Source organism: Glycine max, chromosome 4, assembly GCF_000004515.6.
Source record: "Glycine max cultivar Williams 82 chromosome 4, Glycine_max_v4.0, whole genome shotgun sequence".
Classification (NCBI taxonomy): Eukaryota; Viridiplantae; Streptophyta; class Magnoliopsida; order Fabales; family Fabaceae; genus Glycine; species Glycine max.
Window position 1 is genome coordinate 46,440,138 of NC_016091.4, and position 19,968 is coordinate 46,460,105.

Consider the following 19,968-nt stretch of genomic DNA (forward strand, 5'->3'; position numbering starts at 1 on the left):
CATTCGGTGGCTAATTAATACTGGGACCCCTTCGCATCCTAATCACTCAAAACTTCTTTAAATCAGATGAAATCTAACCTTTGTTCAAAGTTTCGTTATCAAATGCGAGCCTACTTTTAGAAAGAAAAAAAAAGTGAAAAAGTGTATATTAGGCTTGAGTTTTTCTCTCTCCCACTGGAAAAGTCCAATTTACATATGATATTTTCGTATCATGTAATTTCTGGCAACTTCGGTTTTATTCAATTCTTATTCAGGTTGTTTTGCTGAGCTTATTGAATAATCTATAAATAATTATTTATGCTTATGAATTAGAACACTGATTTGCATGTTAGGTGGGTTTTGTTTTAGGTTGTTCGAAGTGTCAGCGCGTGTCTAGATATATTGTTACAGATACTAGCAAATAGTGTTAGGACTGCTAACATATGAGTAGGACAAGTATAAAGATATTGAATATGCTGCTATTTTTGCAAACACTGCATGATATAGGACTCAGAAGATTCTTATTGGCAGGACTTGTCTTAGCAAAGATAAATGCTTTAGATGCTTTGCCTGGATAGAGACAAATACGTGTTCTGGGATGCCTTCCATACCACTCAAGCAGTGAATAATATTGTTGCTCATAAGGCTTTTATTGGACCACCTTCTGATTGTTACCCAGTTAACATCAAACAGATGCCACAAATGTGGGTGTTACCATCTGGTCAAAACAAAACTTCAGTGCCGTCCATTGTATCAAAAAATTAGAGTTTTGTCTAAACTATACCTTGGTATGAACGAATGCTTAAATATTGCAATGTAAAAATATAATAGTTACATTTTTCTTTTTGGAAGGATTAATAATTACATTTTATGCAAGCTAAAAGGTGCATTAGGGTGTGGGTGTTAATTTGCTGGAAAGACTCGACCTTGGATTCCAGTCAATGCAATTTTTAGACATGAAATCGGTTTTTGTGATGAAATTAATGATATTTTTTATTCATAAAAGAAAATTAATGATATGATGCACGAGTTTGATTAAGATTATAAATTAACTAGGCAGTGCGTCGTGTTATGAACCAATAAATTAAAGAGGAAATGAGGAAGAAAGAAAGTAAAGGAGGAAGATATATATATATATATATATATATATATATATATATATATATATATAACATTCCTTGATGCAAATTATAATGTAATTTCTTTATTGGAAATGAGTAATACCCCGAAATATCTTTTTTAAAACTCCTAACAAGCATAAGAATACTCCATAAGTAATTGAAATGAAGCAAATTACATTCCCAAGTCTATATTTTAGGGAATGAGTTTTTAGTCCATAAAATAAATACACTCTTATTTTTAATCAATTATTTAATTTAAAAATATTCCTAAAAATTCTAAAATCCAATCAAACAAATTTTTAAATATTCACTAGAATAATGCTTCCACTAATAATATTCCTAAAAATACAGTATCATAACTTAAAACAAATACTCTCCAATCATCAAATGGATTAACAATATTGTACATTAGTCTCAAACTAGTCAGCGTTTGCTAGTTCAATGGCGTATCAGGTCAGGGTTGTAACCAACACATTGAAGAGTTGCATTATATTATATTTTCATGATAGATCTATAGAACACACTTTTTACTATTTTAATTAATTCAAATTTATTGAAAAAAAAATTGTAAGCTTCACATTTTATTTAATATTTTTATGATTTTATAACTTTTCCAGAAATTTTAACTTATTTAAAAAAATGTTTTTAAAATTAAGGACAGTTGTCTAGTTTTAATGAGAAGTGCGAGCAAGTAGTAACATGCTTTTTAATTCATCATTTTTAATATAATTTCTTTTATTAGTTAAAATATATTAAAAATTATAAAATTATGAAGAAAAAAATTATTAATTAGAATATGAAATCCCCATAGTTTTATAATTTTAAATAATAAAAAATATATTAAAAATAAGAGTGTCCAACAGTGAATGGCATTCAGTCTCACCAGTTTTGGTATGTTTCCAACAGTGGAACCAGATTATCCTGCAGCACAGGTGCTGCCAAGAATGGCATTCAGTCTCACCAGAATTTTAATTTCCAATATTTTTTTCAAGTGATTTCAGATAGTTTTAAAAAAAAATTAACTAATTTTTTTATTATTATTTAGTAAATAATTTTTTTAAGTAAATTTTAATATTTTTTAATAATTTTTGAAATGTTATTTAAAATAGTATTTTTAAAATGCTAGTTTCTACTTTTTTCTATTTTATTCTTAAAATATTTATTTAATTTCTTATAATACTTTTAAATATGTCATTTTATATTTTTTAACTACTTCAACCATTAATTTTATCGAACACTTATAATTTGATAAAATAATTTAAAAGATTTCAATTATTAATTAATTTTTCAACTTCCAACTAACTTGTTTATTTTCAGTTAACTTTTCATCTCATTTTCTCAAACTAAAGTTTTGATTAGTGGATGAAATTACTACAAATAATTTTTAATATAAGCGTCTTCAGCATCAACAACGAGTTTTCTTTTTACTTATTCTCGAAGCAACTAAGTATTGTTTTCACATGAGTCTCTATAGTCTCATATGATACAAATCCTCTCAAGGTTGCCAACAAGAACATTAAGAAGAAGAAAAAAAAACCTAGGGTAAGGCTCATAGACTAAAATGTCTTATTAGATGGGGATATACAACTTAGATCTTAGTTATTTTTCTATGTCAATCGCACTAAAAAAAACTATGAATTATTATGATTATCAGTAACATTTTAATTAACAACATTTTGAAAATTTAATAAATTTAAATTTTTTAAATATGAATAAATTGATTTGTAAAAGAAAAGACACTATAAATGTTCCTAAAAAAGTTAGAATGATAATTATATAATATTAAATCAATATTATAATAAATATTTAATTATATATTATAATAATAAAATAATATTCTAAGAAATATTTAAAATATAAAAACTTAATAGTATTCCTCTCTCTCTCTCTCTCTCTCTATATATATATATATATATATATATAAAATGTTATATACAATTTTAAATCAATACTATAGTAAATACATAAAATGTAAAAAAAAAAAATTCAAGTGACAATAAAAAAATTTATATCTTAAAAAAATATAAAGAAAATAATTTAATAACATGCATAATGAATATAAACAATTCAAATAAAATAAAAAAAACAACAATAAACTAATACTATAATATTCAGAAATGTAAAAACTATTACAACAATAACAATAATATAATAGGCTAAACTCTAAAGTACAAAAAAGTAAAAACAAAAAAAAGAAAAAAGAAAAACCATGCACAATAATAAATTCTGATTATAATATCAAAACTAATAAAATAATAATATTAAAATACAAAATTTGAAATACTACTTAAATATATGATTTTAAAAAAAATTACAGAGAAAATATAAAAATAAACTATTTAAATCAAAATACATCAAATTTTTTTATAACGTGTGAAAATTAAAATTCAAAACTTAAATTGAAATTAATTTCACAATAATGTTCAAATTCAAATTATCCAAAATAAAAAAAATAATTATGTTTAAATAACAATATAAATATTTAAAATATCATAAATATACATAAAATAATAATAAAAATGTTGATTACTATTAAGACTTAATTATACAATTTGTTCATTAATTGTAACTAAAAGTTCGATCAACTCCTTTAATTATTAAAAAATGTAATCAAATCTTTTAATTATTTAAAAACGCTACAATCATACTGGTAGATAATGTAATTTAACTCAATTTAAGGATTAAAGTGTCATAACTTAAAAAAAATGCTTCTTTACAACAATAATTTCTCATGGAAGCAATAAATTTAGAAATACTTAAAATAATAGTAATAGACATTTAACTGAGTGTTTTTCTCCTCACATCTACTCTCCTAGATGAGATTCAAAAGATGATGAATTCATTTTGCTGGGGTAGTAACAAAAACTCTTAGAAAGACATCCATTTGTTAAGCTAGGAGCATTTGACAACCAAAAAGGAGGATTCATATAGACGTGGGTTGAATGTTAATGACAATCCTCCTTGCCTGGTTGTCCTTAAGAGAGTTTATAAGGGATAGACAGCCATACACCACATGCCTTTGGCCAATTATATGGTGAGGGTGGGTGTTGAAAAAATGATGTTTGTGTCCCTATACCCACTAAAGAGATTCAGTTAGTGGGACAGGCCCTGAACACCTTCATTGCTTGGTTAAAACATCTTGTACGACCTTTCCCAGAAAAGATATTTCCTTTTTGTTGCGTTTATTATTATTAAAAAATAATTTGTTACAAATAAAATGTTAACTAGCATTAGCATATGTTTATTTAACTGTGTAGGGTAAACATGTATCGAAGAAACCAACGAAGCATGTTGATAGGTCAGAACCTGATGACGATCCTATGTATCAAATGACTTTGATGATCCCACAACTTTTTCTCAAACCTATGTAAGTGTCGTCAGATGCAACTATGTTTGAGGTGTATAATAATAATGTTCCCTTGTACATAAAGCATGGAGATCTTGGGGAAATAGCACACGATGACCAATGTCTAAACATTGTTATTATACAATTATGGATTATGTAAGTAAAATTTAATCATACTCTACTACATAATTGATTGTATAAATTGATGCATAATTTACTTTGTTTCAACAAAAATAGGCATATGAATGAGTTAAGTCTTTGATCAAGGAATGATTTTGTGTATGAATTCCTTGAACCACAATCTGTACAAAGATGAGGGCAATCATAGTTTGAATCTGAAGATTATATTTAAAAATGGATGTAGAATTCACAGAGAGATGTTTACCTAAGAGCCTTGTTGAATGGGTAAGTAAAACTTAACAAATACATTTAAATAATGTATGCATAATAATAACTTAATGTTTTCCAATGCAGTGGACATTGACAACTAGTGGTTATATTTCCTAAGGACAATATTGTTACTTGGTTTTGTTCATTGCATAATAAGTCCGACAAACTACTTGGAAGAAATGGTTAAAATGTCAGTTTTAATTTGCAATACATTTACTTTATCCTTAGTATTTGACATCAATATTTTAATCGTACAATATACATGCATGCTTCTCTTAACGAGTGCTTTGAATGGATTCAATAATAATCACTGAAGTAAATCCAAGGCAAATGCTAAATGGATTCCAATTAAAATAAGTAATTTAAACAATGTTTTATCTCTTTAAAATGACATTTTATTACTTCGTAAATTAATTTTGGGATAAATTTGAATTTGTTATTGAATTTAGTGTAATAAGCAAAGAGAAACCACTGAGTGCAACTATTATGTCATGTATTAGATGTCAACCATAATCCTAGAAAGTTTTAAGGATAATTGAGAAATGATAATTGTTTATTTCATAACTAATTTCATTTGTTATAGTTGTTATTATTTACACTGATTAAGTTGTGTTTTATTATATGATGCAAAATTTGACTAATCTAAGACCATTGTAACTAGAGAGAATAAAGACAATTCACATTCAATGGATAAAATATTTACTAAGAGTTATAATAAAACACTAAATGTTTAAGGAATTTTAGAATTGTTAGAGTTATGTTTAGCTTAGGTTATAAATGATATTTATGTATCGAGATTATTGTTTCATGTAGTTTCAGTGTTTTTTTATTTAATAGTATTTATTTAACAATAATTTGAATATAATATATATTGTTTGGATTGTTTCTGACCTACATTGGTTTTGCTTTTAATTTACATGTTTGGGTTCATTTATCAACAAAATATAAAAAAAGTGCAAAACCAATATCAATTAAGTCAAAACTGATGTTGGTATGATAACAAAACAACATCAGTTTTACCAAAATTGACATTATAATGCACTGTACAACATCGGTTTTGACCAAAATTAATGTTGTAATTACTATTCAACATTGGTTTGGGGAAAACTCATGTTGTATAGTGCATTACAACATCAATTTTGGTATAACATATACTATTTTTATATTATTTTTTTATATTTTATCTATCTATTGCCATAACACATCGATTTTGGGAAAAATTAATGTTGTATAATGGATTTAAACATTAATTTTTATAACTAATGTTAAAAATGACTTATTTTAACAATGATTGTTTCAATACGGATGTTAAATATTCTTTAAAATGGATGTTAATGACCTATTTTCTAATAATGACGTTTCTATATTCAAGTTTTGAAAATTATTTAATAGGCAAACCAATCAAGTTTCTCACTCCTTAGCAACAACTTCTAAATTTTATGTTTGTCAACAATTGTTTTTCCATAGTTCTCTTGTATTAACTCTCTTGTTTATATTGATATAATATGTCTTTATCCTTGAAAAAAAAAACAGACTTAAGTTTTTTTTGCCGAAAATGTAATTCTGAGATTGAAAGCAAAAAATATAAACATTAATGAGAGACTAATTAGAGGGGGAGAGAGTAATGAAACAGAGGCAACTCTTTTTCTTGTTTCCTATCAACAACATTCTCCTTCGTCTCGAAGTTTATCCGTACGTGCCATTTTACCATTTCTTGTTTATTTATTTTTCTTTTCCTTTCTCTGTACTCAATAAATCACATTTCAAGTCCACCTTGGTCAGTCTTCCTCCTCTAACGTTCCTTCCTTTGCTGTTACAACACTCACTCACTCGCTCTCCGCGCTTTTCTGGAGGCGCGTGAGTCTCAACCGCCACATTTTCTTCGCGCGATCTTCCTACGATCAGTGGTGATTCCTCTTTTTCTCTCCGATTTTCACACTTTTCTTTATGAGCCGATACGATGCCGTTTTGTCTTCGTTATGAGTTCTTTGCTACCTGCGTTGGTTCTGTTGGGAAAGTTCGTTTTGCATGTTGCTCATCCATGTAAAGATGATGAATATATTAAAACTATAAAATAAAAAATTAATAAAGAAAGAATAAAATAGGTTCGTATCTAACGAAGATTTTCGGCTTGTTTTCACGTTTAACTGCATTTTCTATTTTTGGTTGAATGTTATGAAGAAGAGTGAAAAGAAAGAAAGACAAGGCTCACAGCAATAGTTGGGTCTTCCAAAAGGATTAAACTGTTTTTTGGGGTTTGAATAAACTCATAATATTTTACGGTGAATCTTCCCTGAACGCTATGAGTTTTCATATAGAATCCTGGCTGTGTGTTGGTGTTTTTTTTTTTTTTTTTAAGATTGGATTTATGTTTTTTTTTACCCTATCTTCTTCAAGCTTCCAAAAGAATTTAAAATGGATGGGTTTTTAAGGAGGGATTCTGTTGCTGTCGTTTATCTCTGTTTGTAATATTAGAATAACACAATAACAAAACCTTCTGCCTTCTACTACTACCTCTGTTACCTAAACTGTTGATGTTTAAAGTCAGTACACACAGCTTAAGGAATAGTTAATACTACCTATAATAAATTATTACTATTTAGTCTAAAATTCTCTCATTTAATATCTTTTATAGGAGTAATTGTTTGTTTGAAAATAACAATTATTAAATAGGGGTATATGTAGAAAAAAATAGTTAATGAGACTTGAAATTTGTAAAACATCAATAGTTTTGGACTTGAGGAAGTATCATCTAAGCTGCGTTTCAATCTCAATGTGCGCACTTAATATTCAAAGCAAAATAAAAAGTGTAGCCTGAGTGCATTTGCAAATGTGTCTTTTCTTGGGTCCTGCTATGAGAGAAGCATGCTGCTAAATGTTAATTTCAATATCTGTAAAAGCTTTACTGTGTTATGATTTTATCGAATCACCTTTACCCTCCCTTTTTGTAATGATGTGAAATGTTTATAAGATGGCAATCTTCATTTATCTGGAGTTTTGGCTGTTGTGTGTCTTGTACCATAACTATAAGTGCTTCCCCTTGCATTTGGTTCATGTAAAACCATTATCCTTTCATGCACGTTGTGTTGGTGTTTTGTGGTATTACATTGAGATTCCTCCCTTCATTTGTTTTGTGCCTGCATTTGATTCATGTAAAAGGATCATCTGTTCATGTGCATGTCCATTGTGGTGATCTTTTTACAGTATTACATTGTGATTCTTCTTTGTAGTAATACAATGAGATTACTCCCTTCAAGTGCATTGCCCCTGCATTTGGTTCATAGTAGTCAATACTGCAACTTTGCACCAGTATAATGATGATGTGTTCCAGCACAGCCCCCTGCCATGTCTGTGTGGCATGTAGTGGAGCAGTTAAGTGTTGTGCTTATTGTGAGGTGAATCGTGTCTGCCTGTGTAGAATCATGGCAATCCTATATGTTATTTTTTCCATGCATAAAACCCCATTTGTTTGACCCCTCAAACAATGTCATCTGGGGCTGCTTCTGTGTGGCTTGCAGTGGAGCATTACAGTGTCATGGATTCATGGTTATTGCATCACGGATTGTGGCCACCCTACTTGTTATTCTTTCCTTGTGCAAAACCCTGTTTGTTTGGCCACTCAAAAATGTCATTTGATGCTGTTTCTGTGTGGCCTGTATTGGAGTAGTTCAGTGTTGCTGTAATTGCAGTGCAACTTGTGGCTGCTTTTGCATAGACCTGTGGCCATCCTAGCTGTTGTTCTCTCCATATACAAATCCCTGTTTGTTTTGCCCCTCAAAATGTCATTTGGTGCTGTTTCTGTGTGGCCTGTAGTGGAGCAGTTCAGTGTTGTGGTTATTGTGGCACGAATTGTGGTCTCTTTCGCATGGAATTGTGGCATTTCCGGCTGTTATTCTTTCCATATACAAAAACCTATTTGTTTGGCTCCTCCAACGACGTCGTTTGGTGTCATAAGGCTACAATTCCATGTGAAACGGCCACAATCTGCCTCAGGAAAAAACCCGTTTGTTTGGCCCCTCTAACGATGTCGTTTAGTGTCATAAGGTGGGCAGTCTTGGGATTTTTTGCCCTTAAAAGAAAACCCTACTTCTCTTTGCTATTTGATGCAAATCATCTGACCCTGAGCTCTCAGCTGCGCTTCTGGCCAATCTGTGGCACTCCAGTTGAGTTTCCGGCCAACCCTCAATCTGAAATTTTGGCAAACTGTTCTGTGGTCTCTATTCTGATCACATCCTTTGGGGCCTGTACTCTTGACATCAAAGAGGGGCCCATGTTCTGTTATGTGTGTGTATCAATGTTGTAAAGATCCCGAGTAAAATCGTGATCTTGCATGATTTCATGATCTTGTACCCTGCTTCCAAGCTGAATTGCGGGTAAAATCGTGAACTTGCATGATTTCACAATTTTGCTCCCTGCCTCTGAGTTGGATTGTGAGCAAAATTGTGAAACGGTGGGATCGGTTTATGATCATAGTCACAGATTGGATTGAAATCGTAATATCGGTTGATTTTTCTTATCTTCTGAGCTGGATTTTCTGAGACAGGTTGAATGCCTCAAATTTATTTTAACCCACTCTATTGGTGCCCTAAATTGATACTTTCTGTTTCTCCCCCATTTTCAGACCTAGACAAGCACTACCCAGCTTTTCTCTCTCTTTTCTATTCTCTCTATCTCTTGGCTTATCCCTTTTGTCTCCTCAGTCTTGACTCGACCCTCTCTCTGCTATGATTGTTTGCTGCTGTGTGCCTGTGTGCGTTATACTTGACCCTCTCTCTCTGGTCTGCTGTGATCGTGACTGAGTGCTCTGTTTTGCACTCCTGTTCTCACTGAACAGTGACACCTGTGACACTAAACTTTATTTTTTATGCAGCCATGACCTTTCTCAGTATTATTTCTTTTTCTTTTCTTTTCCCTAAAACTCATGGGTTGGGTGATTTTAGCCTTTATTCAAGATATCTTCTCTACTGTGTCTTTTATTATATTCTTTGGTTTTATGTTATATTCACTTCTTTTATTTTTTCCACAAATTATTATAAAATACAGAACAGAATGAAATATTAATTATACTTATACAGTATTTATAACTTATAAAATAATAGGTATATAAATATTTAATTTTTTAAATGGATTTTACTGATATTATTATATGTATTATCTAATTATATTTATCAAATTTTTGCATTAAAGTATATTTTTATATTTTTGGTAGATTGTTATGATCCTTGTTAGGATCCCATGTTCATGATTTTGCAACCCTCTGCCCGATCTTAAGTAGGATATATCGATCTTGACAACATTGGTGTCTATGTATTGTTGTCTCTTTCTTTCACTGTTGTGCTTAGATAGGTAACCTTATGTTGCTCTTTGTTGCTTTACTTTATTTTTTCTTTTGTATTACTTGACTCTTACTATTAACTTCTGTATTTGGCCTAAAATTATGACTTAATTATTAATTATGAATATGTCTCTAATTATGGCTATTTTATTTATTTATTTGAGCATATATATATATATATATGTATATGCATATATATGTATATGTAGCAAAAATTCTATAAATTTCATAGTAATGATCAACTGGTCATCCTGGTATCCACAATCCTGCTGTAGCAGTTTTGGGGTTGGCCATTCTGGCTGCTATTCTCCATCCTTTCATGTGCATTGTATCGGTCTCGTTTCATGCACATTGTGTTGGTCTTTTTGTAGTTTTACATTGGGATCCCTACCCTCCATGTGCATTGCCCCTGCATTTGATTCATGTACAACCTTTTGCACACGTTGCATTGGTCTTTTCGTATTATTACATTGAGATTTCTCCCTTCATGTGCACTGGCCCCTGCATTTTTCATGTACAAGCAGTATCCTTTCACACATATTGCATTGGTTCTTTTGTATTATTACATTGAGACTTCTCCCTTCAGTTATATTCTATTTATTGTATGCCTCCTTTCCATGTTGACTTCATAGTGAAGTGTTGATTTCTTTATTTGAGATTCTGAGAACGTAATATTTCAGTGAATGAATTTCTTACAATGCTTTGACTTGATTGTGTCTTTAGCTGTATGTAGATTAAGATTTCTCTTTCTTAGGTTTATTAGTTTATTGTAGTTGACAAATGAACTGATTTTCTGTTTTCAAGTTCCTTCAGTTTTATTATTCTCTATGCACTTTACCTCCCATCTATTATGCGTAACACAAAAATATTGATGCAGAACAGAGCATATAAAAATGAGTTTGAAAAGAGGAGGTGGGAGACCTGTAACTGTGGCTAACAATGATATGTCCAAAGGGAAAAGCATATCTGAACCTCAGCCAAAAGTTGAGCAGTTGACTCAGGGTATTGCTGATACTAAGCTAAACTCAGAACAAGATGATGGTGAGTGGGAGGTATATGCAAGGAAATCCAAGAACAAGGCTGGAAGCAGTGCTGCAAAACCATGGGGCCCCCCGGTCCATAATTCTAATCCTAGGGCATGGGGGAATGCTGAAATGGTTCAAAAGCCAGGCATCCGGAGTCATGGTGGAGTTGGAAGATCTTCTGGAAATCCCTGGCAGACACCAAATGCTAACTTTAGGAGACCAGCTGGCAGAGGAAATGGAAGGCCTCAATTAGGAACAAGTGGATATGAAAGCAACTATGTGACTCCAAATCCTGTAATTCGGCCTCCACTCGAGCATGGCTGGAACTGGCAATCCAGACCTGGTGCAATGCAGTCCAATGTAAGGGATGAAATTTCACCAGAGGACCTTCAAAAGAATTATGGTGTTGATGATGATGGGGAGGAGGAGGAATCTGATGATTTGGAAGATACTGATGATGATCTGATGAGTGATGACGATGATTCTGATGCTAGTCAAAAGAGTCATGAGACACGTAAGAAAAGCAAATGGTATAAGAAGTTCTTTGAGATTTTGGATGGCTTGACTGTTGAACAGATAAACGAACCAGAAAGACAGTGGCATTGTCCAGCTTGCCAAGGTGGTCCTGGAGCTATTGATTGGTACAGAGGACTGCAGCCCTTGGTGACACATGCCAAAACAAAGGGATCAAAAAGGGTGAAGATTCACAGGGAGCTTGCTATACTTTTGGATGAGGAATTACGCAGAAGGGGTACTTCAGTAATTCCAGCTGGGGAAGTATTTGGAAAGTGGAAAGGTTTGAAAGAAGAAGAAAAGGACCATGAGATAGTTTGGCCTCCAATGGTTGTCATTCAGAATACAAAGCTTGAACAGGATGAAAATGATAAGGTATAGCTATATTTTATTGGTGTCATATTTGATATTTTGTTTGCTTGTATTTATGGAGCATAACATTCACAATTTTTTAATAACATTACTGGTTTTTATGTTTACTTTGGATTTTGTTCTTTGTATTCAGTGGATAGGTATGGGTAACCAAGAACTTCTTGATTATTTTAGCACATATGCTGCTGCAAAAGCACGGCACTCTTATGGCCCACAGGGTCATCGTGGGATGAGTGTTTTGATATTTGAAGCCTCAGCTAGTGGCTATCTAGAGGCAGAGCGTCTCCACAAGCATTTTGCAGAGCAAGGAACTGATAAAGATGCTTGGTTCAATCGCCCTATTTTATATCTACCTGGGGGGAATCGCCAGCTCTATGGATACATGGCTACAAAAGAAGATCTGGACTTTTTCAACAGGCATTCCCAAGGTTCCATTTCCTCTTTCTTGGTTACTTTTATTCATATTTGCATTATGCAGATTGTTTGATGTCTACCCGGTACAGGTTAATTTATGGAGACAAAGTATAAGTTGACCTTTTTTTTGGCCTCCTTTCTTCTGAAACTATGTAGGTAAATCTAGACTCAAATATGACATAATGTCATATCAGGAGATGGTTGTACACCAAATTCGGCAAATGAATGAAGACAACCAACAGCTGCTCTATTTTAAGGACAAGGCTGTGAAAGGTGCAAAACACACAAAAGCTCTTGAAGAATCTATTGGTATAATGTCTGAGAAGCTGCGGAAGACAATGGAGGAAAATCGCATTGTGAGGAGGAGAACTAAAATGCAACATGAAGAGACCAAAGAAGAGGTAATACTAACATCAAACAGACTACATGGCTATTAATTTTATTGAAAAGTGGTTACCTTGTTGTGGAACGTACTTTATTATTTCTGATGCCACTGAGTTGTGGTTAGCATATGCTTCTGGTTGATTGCTTCGTTGAAATTTTTTAGCTGTAATTACAAGAGTGGATAATCTAAAGTTATCTTTAATCTTCCTGTATGAATGTTTTGCATATAAAAATGTGATTCATGTACCATTGAACTTCAGTTTGATGTGTCAAATTAGACTAGCACTGAATATGAGATACAGTTGCATATTGTTGATCTTTTACATTTTTTAGGGTTGCACTGGCCAAGACTGCATTAGGCTATTTATCTAGATACTATAATGCCTTAAAAGAAAGGCACATAATCTTGTTAAGATTTGGATCTAGATTGATTATTTTTGTTTTGTTGTGGAGGTCTGATGCCTACCATTAACCCTGTTTTCCAGAACAATTTCCATTTATTTATAAATTGAATGAATAATTTCATCCTAGTTCTTGCTTTCTTGGTTTACTTTTTTTTACTAACCCAGCATTGGTCTGTTTTCTCTTCAAAAAAACAAAAATTGTTGTTTTGTTAATTTTCCCTTCTGGTTAGCTTTTGTCTTGAATGATAAGGTCATAATATTATCTTTTCATAGTTTTGTTTTCTCACTAATGTTTCCTGTCAATCATGAAAGATGTATATGCAAGAACAATTCTTCAAAGACCAGATCAAAATCATTCATGATTCAAGGGATGCAAAGGAAGAAGATTTTGAGAAGATGCAACAGGAAGAGCGTGAGAAGGTGAAGCAGTCAAGTAGTACTGGTCATGTGAATGCTGAGGAATATAGACTCAAGTATGTAATTGTCATTCCTTCCATTGGACTATTGATATATTCACATCTGAAGCCAATTTAATCTAAATAAATTTTGTGAAATTATTATGTAGGTGATTTTAAATTGAATTGTTGAAGGACATTTTATTCTTAAAAACTAATTTCACGTAGCTGTAAAAAGCTAGGTTAATTTTTTAAAGAGTAAGAATTATGTACATGTGCTGAAAAATTATTGCCTGTTTTGTGTGTGTACAATAATGGCTGAGGTTTGAACTTGTAACTTTGTGCAAACTATTCAAACCCCTGGCCGACCACAGTAGGTTTAAAAAATTATTATCTAGTTATTTGGATGGTGGTATTTATATTTTTGAATGGCTTTTGTGTGAATTTGAATTCTCTGGATGAAGGGTGGAAGAGTATCTGAAATTTGTTGAGGTCCAAGATAAAGAAATGGAGAACTTTGTTGCTGAAAAGGAGAAACTGTTGCATGCTCATGGCATGGGTTATGCTGCAATGAAGCGGAGGCATTGGGAGGAAGAAGTTCAGTATGAGCAGAAGTTTGATGAGGAACTCGCCAACCTCATGGAAAAGTACTCCCCGTTGGAGAAGTTCAATGGTATCTAATGGTAGGGTCTTTTGCACAGACTCATACAAACAGATAAACACAGCCAAATAGGTAGAGAAAATAGAGACATCAGCTTTCTAGAGATCGAGACTTTTACTAAATTCAGTATGTCATTTTCTTTTCTTTAGTACTTGTTGGCATTTGGTACATGACTGGATATAGAAAACCTTGTTAAAATTTTAAATGGTGGTGCATGTGGTTCGAATGACTAGAAATTTTACAAATAGAAATTTTACAATTGGGAGTTGCTATGCCCCGATGAATGATTGATGCATTGTGAGTTTGAATATCTTTAGCCAGGGGATTTTACAGTTTGAGTATGTTTGAAAGTTCTTTAAGAATCAACCACTGATAAATATTTGATTGCACTATTGATAATCTTTTGAAGATAGTTGGGCGCCAAGGTGATACCCAAACTAACAGCCAGAGGATCCACTATTGATAAAGGAGGCATGTAGCGTTTGGTTAACTATTTTTTGGGGATTTATATACAGTTTTTAAAAATATGTTTTTGTCATTAATTATTTTTTAAAATACTTAAAATAAGTATTCTTTTTTTAATGAAAATGTACCACTCCGGCCAAGTTATTGCCCAATTCGGGGTAGTTTGCCGGTGCGGCTCAAGATTAGGAGCATGCAGAATAAGGGGATATGTTTGGATTATGACCTATGAGTGACTTAATTTTAAGATTTAACTTTTGATGAGTGTATTTTAAAAAATGCAGATTTTTTGTTGTTCATTCACGTGATTAATTTTTAACTAAGAAAATCGTCCTGTTGGTGGTAGACATGCATACTCCTCAGTGAGTACTCATTAGCTCTGCAAATTACCCCTAAAAAATGAAAAAAATTGTCGATTCCCACCAAACCCCAGCGAGATCTTTCTTTTTTCAATGCAGAAAATAAACTTGGACGAAAATAACAAGAAAAATTTTGGAAATCCAAAGCAGCTCAAGTCAGAGCAATTCTCCTGATTCTTGCTGAAGCCCAGCCATATTATGGGAAATGCCTGTTAAAGAGGGAAGGGAAACTATGAGATAAATGTGATAAGAATTCATCCAATAGCTTAAATTGATTCAAGAACAACACAAGCATCTTCAAGTTGCTTCATCAATGAATCGAATTTTTCTGCCCGTGTGAGAAAATTTCAACCAAAAACATATTTGTACCCATCAAAATGTGTTTGACCAACTCAAACCGTATTTCTAACCAGGCCAACGTGAACACATACTTCTTTCTCCTCAACAAGGTCATAGACAATTAGGCATAAATTGTTTTGAACAGCATATATCAGCCGTGTGATAATTTGAGTATACATTAACAATGGCACATTATCGCTATATATTCAATGATCATATAAATGTTTGTTCAATGAAATAATTTATCTATTACTAATTAGTTTAGTATACTCAGTTTATGAAGTGATGATCTATACAAGTATTTCTCATCCTAATGAAAGAAAAATTAAATTCTTGGGGGGTTGGGTCAACAAATGTCTATAGGATGTGTCTTCACAATAATAACATATCCAAGATTAAGCTAAAACTCTGCGGGTTCTTTAACTTGTTGATCCAATGTTTGTAGTGTACTGTAAATAATGCTTCTTTGGGGGTGGGAACAGTCTCCAACCACAAAAATGTTATTTGTTCTCTCAACTTCAATCCAGCTGCATCCAGCTGGTTTTTTCAAATCTTTGTTCCTCATCATTCTTCTAACTTTCATTACCCCATCCAATCTAGCATCTGCTGCGTACAAATTTGATAATACAATGTAGTTTCCTATATCGTCAGCTTCAATTTTGAAGAGTTGGTTTGCTACAATACGCCCCAATTCTACTTCATGATGGGTTTTGCAGGCACCAAGCAATGTCCCCAAAAGATTAGCATTAGATTCAATTGGCAAACTGGTCAAAAGAGAGTATGCTTCACTAATGCGACCACCTCGAGCTAGGAGATCCACCACACAAGCATACTGTTCCACAGTTGGTTTCATACCATGAAGTTTCTCTGTTGAATAAAATATCTTCAGTCCTTCATCTACTCGGCCAGCATGACTGCAAGCAGATAATATGGAAGTAAAGATAATATGATCTGGCTGGATCCCCGACTTGAGCATATGAGAAAAAATCCAAAGTGCCTCTTCACTCATGCCATGCATAGCATACCCACCAATCATAGCAGTAAACATAACCAGATCCTTCTCAGCACTCAATTGAAATATCTTATATGCACGACCTATGATGCCACATTAGGCATATGCATCTAAGAGGGCAGCTTCAAGGTGAAGATCCTTAAAACAGGACCGAATAATATACCCGTGCATACTGGAAGGAGGCTCATGATAGTCACTGTGTCGGACTTCATCCCTCGAGCTTGTAACTCATAGCACAATCCAAGAGCTTGTTCAGGACAATCATTTTCTGCATATACTCGAACCATGAGATTCCGTGTGGTAAGGTCAGTCTCTGACATCCCACTAAATATCATATGTGCATCATGATGTGATCCTAAACCTACATAACCAGATATCAGTGAATTGCATGTGACCAGGTTCCTTTTTTCTGATAGATTCTGAAACATTTTGTTAGCATACTCCATGTTTCCACATTTGGAATATGCATCAAGTATTGCATTCCCAACTGTTGGTGCAGCATCACTTAATAAAGATCCAGTTCTAATTGAATAGCTATGTATTTCTTTAACCTTTTCTATTCTCAAAAGAGAGGCACACAAACGGATTATGGTCAATATTGTAACTGAGTCAGGCATAGTTCCGAGTTTAAGCATACAGTCTAACAAGCTGAGAAATCTAGAATGATGCCTCTTCTCTCCAAAGACATCAAATATAGAATTCCATGAAATCAAATCTTTCCTGGATATCATAGAAAAAGTATGATATGCTTCTTCTGTATAGCCACATTTTGCATAGAAACTAACTAAAGCATTTACAACAGCTGTATCATAAAAAAGGAAAGGATGTCTGAAAATATACGCATGGATTAGTTTCTCTGCCTTCAAGTTTTTCAATTGCACACAAGCTGGAAGTATGCTGACCATAGTCACAGAATCTGGCAATAATGTCTCTAGAGATACTAAACTACCAAACAGGTACAGTGCTTTTAACCATTCACCATTTGATGTATATCCTGCAAAAATAGCATTCCAAGTGACCAAATCCCTTGCATCCGTGGTCCAAAACAAAACTTCTGCTTCCCTCGTCTGTCCAACTTTTAGGTAGAAGCTAATCAAAGCATTACGGACAGAAACATCAGCTGACAATTCAGGCCACTGCAGCACATAAGAATGGATCTGCCTTCCACAACGGTACACAACACTCTTATCATATGAAGCACAAAGAGGAAGAATATTTGCAACGGTCGCATAATTCGGCCGTGTAGGTCCTTTCACCATTGAACTGAACAGCAAGACCGCATCCTCCACTAACCCATTTTCAGCCAAGCCCGCGATCATTGCATTCCACGAAACAACATCTTTGTGAGCAATATTATCAAAGACAGCATATGCATCGTGAGACACCAGCCCACACTTTGCATACATTGACACAAGAGCATTTCCACCAAGCATGTCTTGTCCAAAACCAGACTTGATAATATAACCATGCACACACTTTCCAGCATCCAGGTCACCCAAATGAGCACAAACAGGAAGGACACAGGCAACGGTAACAGAATTTGGCATAGCCTCTCCGCTCAAATGCATCATCCTAAACACCCTCATCACATCATCATCACATTTGTTAGACCCTGAAAACCCAGACAAAACAATATTCCAAACAACAGGATCACAGTGACTGAGCTGATCAAACAGCTGGAGGCACTCGTGAAGCATGCCACACTTGGCATACATGTTGAGCAACCCTTTATTGGTAACATGGCAAGAAACGTGGCCTTGTTTAACAACATAACTATGCAGAGTTCTACCCCAAAAGGGCAGAACAAGACTTGAAAAATTGCAGCAAGGACAGTGTGATCTGGTTTGAAAGCTTCATAACCCTTTAAGCAGTGGTGGAAAAGGGACAAGGCTTCACTGTGTCTTGCTTCTAAACACAAACTCCTGATGACGGAACCCCATGTCTTGAAATCGCGTCCAAGCATGGTTTAACGTTAGACTAGCGCGTGAAAACAGAAAGATGTGGTGAAAGCTACGAAAAGCTCAACACTTGAGCTTTCTAGCTCCTCCTTCTTGTACGGAAAAAGAAGAAGGAATATAATGTTTGTTAACATTTTCACAAACAGTGGGCGTGCTACGTGAGAAAGTGACAGTTATGAACTAACGAGAAGATTCTGGCGGCGCGTGTGGCTGAGTTTTTGTGTACTCAGAACATATGGATCGCCGCCGTTTACGAAGGTTTCTTCGCCGGGAAAGTGACCGTCGGCAGAAGCACCACCGGAATGGACTGAGTTTAGTTTTAAATTAAAGTTGGAAGCGGCACATACGTCTCAGACACTCTCGTTACGGCTAGTGCTCTCAATGTTATGAATTATCTTCCATTATTTTCTGTTTTCAGTCTTTGTATTTTTTTAGCCTTTTATTTATTTATTTCATTGATATTAGTATTTGAAAGGGGCTAAAAATAAACAAAAATTAAGGGAGACTAATTATAAAAAAAATGAAAAAAATAAAGAGTAAAAAAGAACTAAAAACACAATATCTAAGATTAAGATATGCCATGTAGCTTAATAAATGTGAATAATTCTTAAAAATAATTTCATTTAAAAATGACTTTTGAATGCTCTTATTTTAATCTTAAAAATTTTAATTTTTTTATCACTATGAAATTAATGTGAAATATTCATCAGTTTTATTGATGACTAATTTTTATTGAAAAATTTAACTGATCATCTTTAGTTGAGTCTCTTTCTTCACATTTTTTCTCTTAAAAATAATCTAATTTAAAGATCATTTAAATTTATAATTATAAAAGGAGATAAATATTAAGCAATGAAACAACAACACCAAAGGGACAAAATGATTGCAATACTTAAAATTTAGTATTTTTTGGTACATTAGAAAATAATTACATAAATTAGTTTAATAACATAGATAGGTTTTTTTAGACTAAAATATAAGAATAATCTCTTATCTTACTTTTTGGTTTTAAATTAATTTCCTAATTTTTAAAAGTTCTAAATGGTTCATTCCTTATTTAATTCATAACAAATTAGTCATTTTGAAAAAATGATTATTTTTTATTTTTGAACACAATTTTGAATCTTTTTTATGAATTATGAAATTTATTTCATTAGATTCATTTACGTGAAAATTATATAAATTAACTAATGTTTGAAAAAAAAAATGTCATAAATATAGTAAAAATTACATAAAAAATGAGTCTCATAAATAATAAAAAAGTGTGACATTAAATTTTTAGATATTTGATTAATTAAAAGACTTACTTTTTATGTATTTTTCATCTTAGGATAATTTTTTGTTGGCATATGTACGAAAGTTTGGTGGTAAACATAATTTGATATGTATAACTCTATTTTATAGACCAACATTCCCTTTTAATATGATGTGATATTGAATTTTAATAAAGATTATAAGTATCAATCTAATTTTTTTCCTAGAAGGACTAACTTATCTTA

At 32.7% G+C, this 19,968-nt stretch overlaps 2 protein-coding genes across 4 annotated transcripts; one reads left to right on the forward strand and one right to left on the reverse strand.

The window, feature by feature from the left end:
• The first annotated feature begins 6,384 nt into the window (after positions 1-6,384).
• LOC100804352 (protein SUPPRESSOR OF GENE SILENCING 3) lies at positions 6,385-14,623 on the forward strand. Of its 3 annotated transcripts, none has more exons than XM_006578684.4 (6): positions 6,385-6,528; positions 11,049-12,084; positions 12,215-12,509; positions 12,652-12,896; positions 13,596-13,756; positions 14,143-14,623. In XM_006578684.4, the coding sequence occupies exons 1-6, from the start codon at positions 6,461-6,463 to the stop codon at positions 14,357-14,359; spliced, it is 2,022 nt and encodes a 673-aa protein (XP_006578747.1). In that variant the 5' UTR covers positions 6,385-6,460; the 3' UTR covers positions 14,360-14,623. The 3 variants fall into 3 exon arrangements, with proteins under 3 accessions (XP_006578747.1, XP_014630338.1, XP_003523187.2); XM_014774852.3 differs by having other exon boundaries at positions 6,433-6,528; positions 11,054-12,084; XM_003523139.5 differs by having other exon boundaries at positions 6,448-6,743; positions 11,054-12,084.
• Positions 14,624-15,899: 1,276 nt separating this feature from the next.
• LOC100802395 (putative pentatricopeptide repeat-containing protein At5g08490) lies at positions 15,900-18,474 on the reverse strand. The gene is made up of 3 exons (XM_026128136.1): positions 18,225-18,474; positions 16,675-18,123; positions 15,900-16,594 (listed from the first exon to the last, which is right to left on the reverse strand). Exons 1-3 carry the CDS (start codon positions 18,472-18,474, stop codon positions 15,900-15,902), a joined length of 2,394 nt encoding a protein of 797 aa, XP_025983921.1.
• Positions 18,475-19,968: the final 1,494 nt, after the last annotated feature.

Coding starts and splice junctions, on each gene's coding strand:
- LOC100802395 (XM_026128136.1), bottom strand. CDS start 18,474: ATGCTTGGACGCGATTTCAAGACATGGGGTTCCGTCATCAGGAGTTTG. Junction 18,124..18,224: donor AATAAAGGGTTGCTCAACAT/GTATGCCAAGTG, acceptor CTGGGTTTTCAG/GGTCTAACAAATGTGATGAT. Junction 16,595..16,674: donor CCTCCTTCCAGTATGCACGG/GTATATTATTCG, acceptor GTGGCATCATAG/GTCGTGCATATAAGATATTT.
- LOC100804352 (XM_006578684.4), top strand. CDS start 6,461: ATGAAACAGAGGCAACTCTTTTTCTTGTTTCCTATCAACAACATTCTC. Junction 12,897..13,595: donor ATGAAGAGACCAAAGAAGAG/GTAATACTAACA, acceptor CAATCATGAAAG/ATGTATATGCAAGAACAATT. Junction 13,757..14,142: donor GCTGAGGAATATAGACTCAA/GTATGTAATTGT, acceptor CTCTGGATGAAG/GGTGGAAGAGTATCTGAAAT.